Raw genomic sequence first — 11972 nt, forward strand, 5'->3', positions numbered from 1 at the left:
TAATGTTGGTTTCTCCTTTTTGACATAGATGGCTTCTTTTACCCCCCTCTCGAACCATCTGTCTTCTCGGTCCAAAATATGAACATTTTGGTCCTCAAAGGAGTGTCCCTTATCCTTGAGGTGTAGGTGGACAGCTGAGTCCTGTCCCGAAGACGTGGCTCTCCTGTGTTGAGCCATGCGTCTGTGGAGAGGTTGTTTGGTCTCTCCAATATAAAGGTCTGAACATTCTTCGCTGCACTGAACTGCATACACAACTCCGCTCAGTTTGGCACTCCACACTCTCTATTTCTGAACTGAGAAAGCTCCTCGGATGAGAAGCGAAACGTCTTCAACTACAGAATAGAAGTCCAGTTGTTTTTGTTTTTTCACCTTTTTTGACTTTACCGTGGCCTGGATGTCTGAGAATCTACACCAGCACATGTTGAAGCAATAAAGCCGTTTTCTCAGCTATGCTCCAGTATATGAAAAATTAATACCAGAGGGGAAATTACAATCGGTATACCGGATGAACCGGTTTACCGCCCAGCAGTAGAATGAAATAATGTCGTCGTGTTTATCTTTTAACTAAGTTATCTGTTGGCTCTTCAATCTGGTTTATAGTTATAGTTTCAGCTGAAACACGATTTGAAGTTAAATTTACTGTATCTTTTTTGTTCTAAAGCAAAATAGTGTGTGAAATTCATAGGTTTTGAAGAAAGCAAAGAATGTTTTGGGTCTTTTTTTATGCTTTTCAGTTGGTTGTTAGCATTTGTTAGTTTGTGAGATGACCGAGAACCTGAGTGGAAGGTATTTTGAACTGTGTTTCGTCTTTCCTTTTGTTTTTCTGTATGTTTCTGTATGTTTCTGCAGCCAGGGAACTACAAAAGGACTGTGAAGCGGATTGATGACGGTCACCGTCTGTGTAACGAGCTCGTCAGCTGCTTCCAGGAAAGAGCTAAAATAGAAAAGAACTACGCTCTTCAGCTGAGTGATTGGGCCAAAAGGTGGAGGGGCATTGTGGAAAAAGGTTCATTAAAGTGTTTTATAACTTGTCCTAAATGAATTTGCTCTTTGTATTAGGATTGAACTTTTTTATTCATACAAGTAATCTCTCTAAGATACGAGGTCCTATTCTCAGACTACAAAACTTTACCTACAACCTGTAATAACTACAATATCTGAAAATGTTTAGGTCACCATTATGTTCAGAAAAGTTGTACGACACTTTTATTTTGTTCTGTTCAAAAAGACGAAAACGTTCTTTTAATCTTTGAAAGTGGTTTTGATCAAAAGCTCTTCAGGGTTTCTAAAGACTTTCTAAAGTTTTTCTTTGGACTTTGGCTTCAAAAGGGCATCTTTTTTATTATTTTATAAAAAAGTAAAAAAACAAACCAACAGAGACCTGACAGGACCTGAGAAATGCCTCATCCTTTAGTTTATCATCGACTGTATGTCAGGTTTTTAGCTAATAGCTCTTTGGGATTCACCTTGGTAGATCTAAAATCCCATTTTCTATCTGTTGAAGTCATGCTTGGTATTTTCCAAAAAATCAAGTGATGTGAACAAATTGCATCTTTTGACAGACTGCTGGTAACAAAGTGTCTAAAGATCCTATTAAAAATGTGTATGAAGTTATTTGTTGTCGACCTGACAGTGGTTCATCTCTTCACGTCAGGAGCCTTCATAAATCAGAATTATTCTTGGGTCAGAGTGAAAGGGTTTAATGAACAAAACCTAAAATGATTTTCTAAAAATGCTCAGAAAATAATTACAAAAGTAGTCAAAGTCCAAAGAAAACATTGAAAAACCTGGAGAACTATTGATCAAGACCGCTATAAATGATTTGAAGGAGATCTGGCTCCTTGGAAGAGAAATGTTAAGCAAAAAGGGAAGTTTTATGATATTTTTCTGTCTCAAAAAGCTTCAGATTCGGACAACTGAGATGCTGTAAGCCTCACATCTTCGGCATGTCAGTTTCTAACATGTTTATTCCAAAAGCTGAACTCTCTGCACATTATTGAACTTTTGTTCATTGAAAATCTGCACATGTTGGTAGTCATTTAAAATAAAGTCAAAACTTAATGGTTTTCTAAGTGTTGACTCTGTCCTCTGTGCTGTTTCCGTAGGACCTCAGTATGGGACCCTGGAGAAGTCGTGGCATGCCTTCATGCAGGCAGCTGACCGCCTCAGTGAGCTGCATATGGAGCTGCGGGAGCGGCTGGCAGACGAGGACGGCAAGAAGATTCGCAGCTGGCAGAAAGATGCTTTCCACAAGCAGATGATGGGAGGCTTCAAGGAGACTAAAGATGCAGACGATGGCTTCAGAAAAGCTCAGAAACCCTGGGTCCGCAAACTGAAAGAGGTGAGGGTCACCTGAGTGGTCTGGGATGGTTGACTATTGAAACGAATGGCTTAATGGATATGACTTTAGATATTTCCAATCATAGTTGGATGTCAAGTTGTTAGTGTCCCAGTGGTGTGTTCGTGTGTCCAGGTGGAGTCCAGTAAGAAGAGCTACCACCAGGCCAGGAAGGAAGAGTGGACAGCTGTTACCAGAGAGACTCATGCCAAAGCCGACCCGTCCAAGTCACAGGAGGAAGTCCACAAGTACACAACTCGAGTGGAGCGCTGCAACCAGGAGGCTGAGAAAGTACGAAACCAACACAAACACACAGACAATCCCTCGAGCAGGTCCGCTTGTACTAACCAGGGAGTGTTGGAAAGCCCAGTAAAACACACCACTGTGTGCCTGTTCATGTTTTCACATTCAGAACATGACTGGGCTTGTTTCCTCTGATATTGCTCAGCACAAACCCTTTACCAGAAAAGATCAATTAAAAAAAGGTGAAATCACGAGTTAGATTAAGGATCAATCCAATCGGTGTGTCAGACAGCACTTCAGCTTTTAAACAAACTAGGTCTCAGTAACAAAGTAAAACTTGGCATCATGACTCTTCCAAAGGTTTGTATGTTTTCCTCCAGTCCTCGCTCACTTTTTCAAGTCTAAATGTTAATTTCACACTAAATCACAGACAAATTGAAAAGAGTTCTGACTTGTATAAAACTGAGGAGTTTCAGGCTGCAGTTGGAGCAAACCACCACACCTACAGCAAGGTTAATAACGCCTACTAAAACCAGAAGGACTCTGTTTGCATAACAATACTTGTGGTTTCTCGCAGCATGACTTCCTGTAGGAATACCGAGTTTGACCTGCAGCCTATGAAGCCTTGAGACACTCTTCTAAAGAAGTGTTCATTTAATTTATGAGCTTCTAGAGCAAATACATCCATACAACAAAAGCCATCTGAGAACGTAAAGTCTCAGGTTTTGATTCATTGTATGAATCAAGCCTGTCAAATTATGTTGAAAAAAACCCACAAAATCCATTTCTGGTCTGAAAGATAAACACATTGTTTTAAAGGATTGTGTTTTACAGAAGAGGCAACAGCTATATGTTCACTGTGTGGTCTTTTTATTCTGTCACACGAACCATCTTCATTATCTTTCTGTAATGATTTAGCTGTACATCGTGGCATACAATAGCTTCTCCCAGAACTAGAAGCAATACCGATACTTGATCCCTAAGGTCTTCAGATTATGTTTAAATGCTTTCTATATGAATATCACATATTGGATCCAGTCCAGCAATGACAGAAAACTCATTTTGTATGAATTCCTTATGATAATATTTCCTAAAACCTTGACTTGCTCTGATTAATTTTCCACAGAATAAAGTGTGTTATTGAATGTTAATTTTCAGCTGGGCCAGTGTTCTGATTTGCTGTTTTGTTCTGCTGATTCAGAGTTTCTCTTACATTTCCAGCACTGTTTTTGTCCTGGTTCAGTCTGTAGAGATGGAGAAGAGGCCTGTTTGAATGCGTCTCTGCAAACAGTAAATGAAACTCGTACCCCAGTTGGCCTGTTATTGTTTAACTGCTAACATGAGGGATCTAGTTACATTTTCATCTTGCCAAAACGGTCTGGGAGAGGCTTAAAGAGAATTAAGCACAATGGGAGCAGGTCCAGCCAGTAAATAATAACATACAGAAAGAAATTGTAAATGGATTGCTCTTGTAAGTACACCCTCTTTCAATTCTTGAGTTGTATGTCTTAGGGCACAAGAAATTATCAGCTCTTTACCAGGTTCTAAATTTATTTCCATCTAATCTCAAATATAAAATAAATACTTAATAAGCCTGTCAGCATTTCAGTCAGGTTGAGTTTCTGGACTTCTCCTGGACCGCTGCAGCACCTTGATTCTTTTCTTTTTCAGATGTTCTGTTGTAGATGAGCTGCTGTGTTTGGGATCATTGTCCTGTTGCATCATGACCCAGTTTGGCCCACGTTTCAGTTGTCGATGGCGTCACATTTATTTAACTCTAAAATCCTTTGGTCTGCAGAGGAGTTCATGGTCAGCTCAGTGACTGTAAGGTCCTGTGGCTGCAAAACAAGTTCAAACCATCACCCCTTCACCCCTCTGCTGACAGGTGGTTGGAGGTGTTCGTGCTGATATGCTGGGTTTGGTTTTCTCTCAACATGCTGCTGTGCATTATGGGTAAACATTCTTTATAGAGAGAGGAGACTTTCTCCTGCAACCTTTCCCAACCAGCCATATTTGTTTTCTTTTTCTAATTGTCCTGTCATGAACGTTAACCATTAACCTGCTTTAACTGAGGCCTGTAGAATCTGAGACTGAGCTCTTGGTTTTTTTAATTTCTCAGAGTATTGCAAGGTCTGACCTCGGGGTGAATTTTCTGTGAAGATTGGTAGCTGTCAAAATGCTTTACACTCGTGAATAATCCATTTCAGTGTGAAATGACACCCCAAATTGTTTGGAAATTGTCCCAAAACCCTTCTTAGATTGATGGACAGAAATTATTGCTTCTCTATGGTCATTGCTGATGTCTTTCCTCCCTGGCATTGTGTTAGCACACACATGTTTGCTGTAAAGCAGCTGCTTTTATAGAGGTGGTCACACCGATGATGATCAGATGACCAATGTGTTTGATCAGCAGCACCTGACTGATACTTACTCTTCTAAATTATATGGAAGTCAAAAGGATATATAAATAATGACATGGTGGAGTCTGTTGTGTGTTTTCTACACTTGAGGTTATATTTGAATTAATAAAAAAAAAAAAAATTTAAGCTTAATAAGTGTTTGTTTGTGTGGCAGGCGAAGGATCGCTACGAAAAGGCCCTGGAAGAGCTGAACCGCTGCAACCCTCGCTACATGGAGGACATGGAGCAGGTGTTTGACCTCACCCAGGAGGCCGAGCGAAAGAGGCTGAGCTTCTTTAAAGACGTCCTGCAGGACATCCACACGCACCTCAACCTGTCTGCCAAAGAAAGGTACCTGAACACACACAGCACTGAAGAGAGGCAATTAGATAATTCCTTCTTCATGACTCAGAGTGAAGGCATGCAGAGTGGTAATGGCTCAGATACATGTGTCTGTATGTACAGAAGAGTTAATGGAAAACTCAAGCTGTTGTCCATTAACTGTTTACCTCTGATTTTATTTAAACAAACCGATGTTACCATAGTAAAATCCAAGTCAAAATACTGAACGAGTGACCTTCAAGTAGCTTTGGTGAGAACTTACCCCCAAAGTTATGTGGAGACTTAATACAGTTCTGTGCATAAGTTTTGGTCCGTCTCTTTTGCTTACAAGGAGCTGAGTATTCTTGTAATCATTCTCCATCAGTTGTTCTTTGGGATTTCTAAAGGTCTTTCCAAGTTTATTTGTGAACTTTGACTGCGTTTTAATTTATTTTTAGTCTGCTTTTTTAAGCCAAACACTTTGGTATGTCTCAGCATGAAGTGTAGCATATCCTTTTTGAAAATAAAATAACTATAACAAGAAGAGGACTGAAGAAAAAGCCTAAAAAAACAACTATCTACAACTTGCTAGTGTAGATTCTCAGTCATCTAGGACATGATGAATCCCAAAAATATTTTTTAAAAAAACAAAGCAACTAAGCTTCTGTCCTGCAGTTGAAGATTATTTGTTTCACATCCTGGAAGCTTTCTCAATTTAAAAAAAAAAAAAACTGGAAGTCCATTTTATTTTTGTTTTTGGTTGTTATGTTTATTTTGTGCTCCAGCTCCAGTGTTAAGGGTTCTTTTGAAATTAAAGTTTAATAATCTTTGAGAGGATGTACTTGCACTATTATGTTATTATCATTACATTAGTTTAAAACAGTCTCCAAACAATGTTATCGTTTATCGCAATAATTTCTGAGACAATTAATCGCCCAGAAAAATTTGTTATCGTGACAGGCCTAGTCGTGAGGGTCTTTGTTTGTCTGGCTTCCAAGAGCGATGCTTTGGTCACATACATGAAGGTGTGAATTAGTGGGGAAAAACATTGTCATCCCATATTTTGCTAGAGTAATGCAAGAGAAACTCAAGGCTTTTTTGCAAAACTTTTTAAAATGGGACTTGGACACCTTCTAGCCACCTCAGTGGGATTTGTGAACGGCAAAGGCAGTGAGGGGTTTGAAGTCAACCCACCCCTAATGCTCCTTTGTGCCACGAAGCGAGGTAGTAACAGACGGTCGGCATATGAAAAGGTCCGGCTTTGCAGCTGAAATAATGTGATGAAGTGATGACGTATGGTCTGTGCAGCCACCCTGTTGTGGGATTAAACAACAAACCGATTTATTACTGAGGGAAGATCGATGATGACGATTCACAGCAACTTTGTATATGTTTAAAAACGCCCAAACCTAAACTAAGCAGTGTGGTGTATTCAGTTCAGTACAGTAAAGAAAGTTCAATGTTCCGATGCATATTGGAGAAACTAAACAGCCTCTCCAGAGACGCATGGCTCAACACAAGAGAGCAGCTCTTCAGGACAAGACTCAGCTGTTCACCTACACCTCGAGGATAAGGGACACTGTTTTGAGGACTAAAAGGGTCATATTTTAGATAGAGAAGACAGATGTTTGAGAGGGCGGTGAAGGAAACCATTTATGTCAAATAAGAAACTGTAAACAGAACAGATCTCAGATGTCAGCTTTCTAAAACTTGCAATGGAGCATTAAGTGTGATACCTAGTCAGTTTCAGTCTAATTCACAGCTTTACGCATATGACATATATATACATATAAATGCATATCTCTTTCTGTGAGCCAGACAATGACCCTAACGACTCTCAGGCTGGAGAGGAGTGAGATTATTCTGCATCCAATGTACTTTTCTTTAAGACGAGCTTGCACAATGAAGCATCTCATTCAGCTTAAACCTTGGAACGCCACATTCTCCAGTTTTGAATTGAGAGCTTCAACTACATAATAAAAGTACAGAATGTTGGTTTTTTTTGGATCAACTATATCAGATGAACAATATCTGAAAAAGAAAAAGAAAAATGTCAAAACCTGTAATAAGACTGCCGCTGCTGTATGATAATTGTTTTAGTTATTACATCTTTGGGATTTATTTTCTTGGTGTAAATGTACCATTTTATGACTGTTATTCTTCATAGATATAACCAAAGAAATGCGAACAAACTCTTTGCAACACATTGCTTCTAACAAAGTGCCGAAGTTTCAGTTTAATTTATTCTTTTCTAATCTATGTACCCTGTTTCTATTGAATTCTGACGTATTTTTTGATAGGAAAAATGTATAGGTCAGTGTTAAATGGCATAACCAAGAAAACCTATTCTTCTGAAAATGAACAGGTATTGGCCTAAAACACTATCTGGTTCTCTGGGGAAATTTTTTTAAAAAGATTAAGCCTGGCTGCTTGGAAGCAAAACAAAAAGAAATGAGGAGTAGCATGAGTTTTTCACAGTTGTGTATGATATTGTTTTTTTTTTCTTTCACCTCTGGTTTGTTATGATTGTTATGATCTGCAGTTGAATTTGATAGCACAGAGATATGATCATGTTGCTCACTCAGCCCAACTAATGGCAGACCACCAGTCCTCCAATAGTCACCTCAGAACCTCTGACCTACAAACATTAACTTTTAGAGCCTGTCATTGACCCAAATATAATTACCACAATCAAGCCTGTCCTTAGAATGAGTTAGTCCCCGCAGGTAGTGGCAACAGAGGTATCATCAAGACCTCAAACTAACTAGTTTGTATCAAGAAAAAGCACAGAAACAACAATATTAATCTGTTTTATTTTCATTTTTCGCACCTGCCTATTATTGTAGAACATAAAAGTATTTTTGTTGCTTTAAAATGACAAACCCGGTGTTCTGTGTGTGGTGTATTAGTTGTTTTGGAATGAGCTCACAGGCTAAAAACATAATAAACACACAAATTAACAAATTAATTATAATTGATATTTGGTCCGAGTTGTGTTTTGCCTTTGGGGGGTAAAATGGTTTTCTGTCGTTCACAGTTTTGGCATGGTCCTTCACAGCTGAAACTCTGATTAAAGCAGAACAACTGCAGAACAACAACCTTTTACGAAACATTGTTCTTATTTTGAAGATCTGAACTCAGCCAAACTGTTCATCTCTCTCTGTGCTTCAGCCTTTCCTCTGAGATGATCTCATTCATGTCTTACTGTCAGTGACTGTTTAAGTAAATAAAACAGATTAAAATGTGTCATTGAAAGGTAACTTTAGGGCTACACAGCTTTAGCTCTTGTCCATTTTTGATATTTGGTCTCAGGAATCAAAGTTGCTACAAAATGGTTTAGAATTTTTGCTAAAAAGAAACTGATTTTCTGATCTTCCACACTGATTGTTTTGAAGAAAAGGCAAAACAAGCCTAAACGAATGGTGGAGTATTAACTGTCTGAAGACAAAGAAAGCACCTAAAGATACTGAAATTAAAATAAAACTAAGGAAAAACACTGGCCAAATGTTCACCTGAACATGTGAGGAAGAAACAAGCCCTTGTGACAAATGTTTCACAAGATAAAGTCAAACAAAACATGAGCTGTAGTTCAAATAATTACCAGAAGGACCTGATAACCAACAGCATCTTTGTCCTCCAGCTTCACAAACCTGTACCGGGACCTGGGTCAGACCATCCAAGCTGCCAACGAAGCCGAAGACCTCAGGTGGTGGAGGAACACCCACGGGCCCGGCATGAGCATGAACTGGCCCCAGTTTGAGGTGTGCAAACACACACAATTTATTCACTTTATTCTTAAACAAACTCGCTTAAAAGAAGAGTGGAGGTCTTTTTACTGTTGTGTGAACATTGGGTGTGTTTGTTTTATGGGAAATGATAATAATATTGACAATGTAAATCAATGACTTTGAGCATGTAGACTTGATTTACCTGTAAGGATTGAAAAGGTTATGGGTTACTTTGCTCTCCAAGACTGTAAGAAAAATAAGTTAGAGCAATGTCCTCTGAAGTAACAAACATCTGTGTGTTTGCGTGCAACTTGTTGAATATTAAATAGGTTTCCAGTGAATGCCTTGTTTTGTAACAGAGAGCAGAGAGTGGGGTCAGGAATGTTGGACACACACACACACACACACACTCAGGTTTATTCATTTGTCTGTGAAAAACAGCAGCTTTCACCTCGACTCTGCAGACCGGGTCACTGAGGATAAACAAATACTTCCAGATAAGAAAACGCAACAGATTGTACAGAAGGTTGTGCTAAGAAATATTGGTGTGCCAGCAGTGTCAGAATTTGTGACTTTGCTCTAAAATGGGTTTCATTTTTTGTTTTATTTTCTATATTTTGCTTGAAATTAGCGAACATGATAGCTTATTTTTATCAAATGGCTTTGATTCCTTTGGAGTTGATTCTGATCAAACATTGATTTTTTTATGAAACACTTTTAGACTGCAAATGTTTTTAAATCCTGAGGACTTAATGAAATGTCTGTCATGCTTTGGTCAAAAACAGGATTATGAGATTCATCGTAGTCTCCAGTCCACGTCTTTGGTAGATCTGGAGGTTTACAGGCCTGAGTGATTTTGTGGGGGTGTTGTGGGAGTATGGATAGCCAGAGTCACTCTTGTGGACTAGTCTCTGTACAGCCGAAGCAATAGCTGCCTCTGTCATCTTGGTACAATGTTGATCTTGTTGCCAGTGCTGGTTGGACTCCATCAAGACAGGATCATAGACAGGATCCCATGGTTCAGCTGTGGAGAGGAAGGTTTGGGAACCTCAGGGTCTTAACTCTGCTTCTTGTGGAGGATGTGGCTCTGTTGGCGTCTTCTGGCCCTGAATCTCAGCATTCACTGTCGCTCCTCTCTGTTGTTGTGAAGAAAGAGCTGAGCGGAAAAGCAGAGCTCTTAATTTACTGGTCCACCTATGTTCCAGTCCTCACCTCTGGTGAAGAGAGATGGATCTTGATCCTAAGAGTGAGATCTCATGAACGAGCAGCTGAAATAAGCTTCCTCCGTAGGGTGGCTGGGGCTCAGCCTTACAGATAAAGAGCTGCTGCTCCTCTGCGTCAAAAGGAGTCAGCTGAGGTGCCTCCTGGACTCTCCTTCGGAGGTGTTTTCAGACTATCCTTCTGAGAGAAGATCCTGAAACAGACCCAGAACTTGATGGAGGGATTATGTATTCTTTATGCTTTGGAAACACCTTGAGATCCCCCAGGAGGCGCTGAAGAGTGTCACAGAGGAGGGGGAAGTATGGACTTCTCTCCTTAACCCACTGTCCCTGTGACCTAAATTCAGATATGCTTCTGGTACTGGTTCTTGTTGCTCATTCATCCATAAATTGTTAATGTCTTGTTATAAAGGGTTTCTTTTGAGCTATTTTTTGCAGTTCAATTTAGTTAATAATTCCTCCAAATTAATTTCAGTAATTCTTTAGGAGAGCTGACAGTATTCAGGTTCACAGTAGGACACAACACACTGGGCTCAGACGGAAATTCAGAAAGCTGTGAGAAAAACCATTTTATTTTTAAATGTATTTCTGCTGCTTGGCCACAGATAGTTGGTAGCGGTTCATTTTTAAAGACAATATTATTGAGAGTCAAGGTTTAACTGGCTTAGTTTATTAAAATACTGCAGAGTAGATACAAATGCTAAAAGGGTTCAAGTTCATCCAGCTGATTATTACACCACCAATCTCAGGAAGGTTCAATCTTGTGTTCTTTACGTTTTAGCAGCTAATGACGCAAAAGTGTTTGAGCTCATTTCAAGTGAGAGGTATTTTATTTACATTTTTTTTGATATCTTCCTTTTTAGGTCAGATTAACATCACTTCAGAGACTGTTTAGAGTATAACTTCAGGAAGATAAAAGAAATGTTGTTTTGTTTCCACACCTGCTTGAATGTTTGTTCCTCAGTTCGACACAGTGATCTAAATATACTGTCCTAATGTTTGTGTTTGGAAAATATATGCAGTCGTATCGGTTCAGTAATAATAGAGATTCCTGCCTCCCACTCTGTACTTTGTGTTTTTACAGCTACAATTAGGTTTCTTTCAGACCTTCAGCTTCTTGTTTCAACTCATACAAAAGAGCTGAAACGTGAAACTCCAGAATGCAGAAACCACATCATGTATTGTCAAAAAACTCTGATGCTTTCCAATCTGAAAGTCACTTGTGTTGTATTTTCAGCTGAAACTTAGGAGTGTTTTCCGCTGTAATGGGATACTTCAGCCACATCATAACAACACATTTAAAGTGGTGAAAGTACACAGCTGACATCCGACATGACATCTTCTACCTCCTTAAACTTCCCTTATTTTCCCCATTTGAGGGTTTCTGGTAAAGATTATTCCTTATCAGATATAGGAGGGACAACACGATGTCATGTATTTTCACTGCTGGAGGAAAACCTTAAATATTTCCAAAATCTTGCTCCAGATTTAACATTTACTGACAGAGGAAGCTCCTAAAACAAAGTAGAAATGTTGGCCGATGAAAAGTAATGGTTTGTCTGAAGAAAACAAAGTAATATGCTCGTGTTCTCACTAAAACCAGGAAGATAGAGCACATAACACCAGTTTTAAAGTCCCTACACTGGCTCCCTGTAGCTCAAAGAATAGACTTTAAAATACTGTTGTTAGTTTATAAATCACTGAACGGTTTAGCACCACAATA

At 39.2% G+C, this 11972-nt stretch overlaps 1 protein-coding gene across 3 annotated transcripts in view; it reads left to right on the forward strand.

The window, feature by feature from the left end:
• pacsin3 (protein kinase C and casein kinase substrate in neurons 3) overlaps positions 1–11972 on the forward strand; it is a 70867-nt gene that overhangs the window by 33064 nt on the left and 25831 nt on the right. For all 3 annotated transcript variants that reach the window (XM_017426772.3, XM_017426771.3, XM_037979709.1), the window contains 5 exons: positions 850–1006; positions 2106–2341; positions 2474–2629; positions 5156–5331; positions 8942–9062. In XM_017426772.3, coding sequence (XP_017282261.1) covers positions 850–1006; positions 2106–2341; positions 2474–2629; positions 5156–5331; positions 8942–9062 — 846 coding nt within the window. The remainder of the gene's footprint in view (positions 1–849; positions 1007–2105; positions 2342–2473; positions 2630–5155; positions 5332–8941; positions 9063–11972) is intronic.

This window comes from Kryptolebias marmoratus, linkage group LG15, assembly GCF_001649575.2.
Source record: "Kryptolebias marmoratus isolate JLee-2015 linkage group LG15, ASM164957v2, whole genome shotgun sequence".
In the NCBI taxonomy this organism is placed as follows: Eukaryota; Metazoa; Chordata; class Actinopteri; order Cyprinodontiformes; family Rivulidae; genus Kryptolebias; species Kryptolebias marmoratus.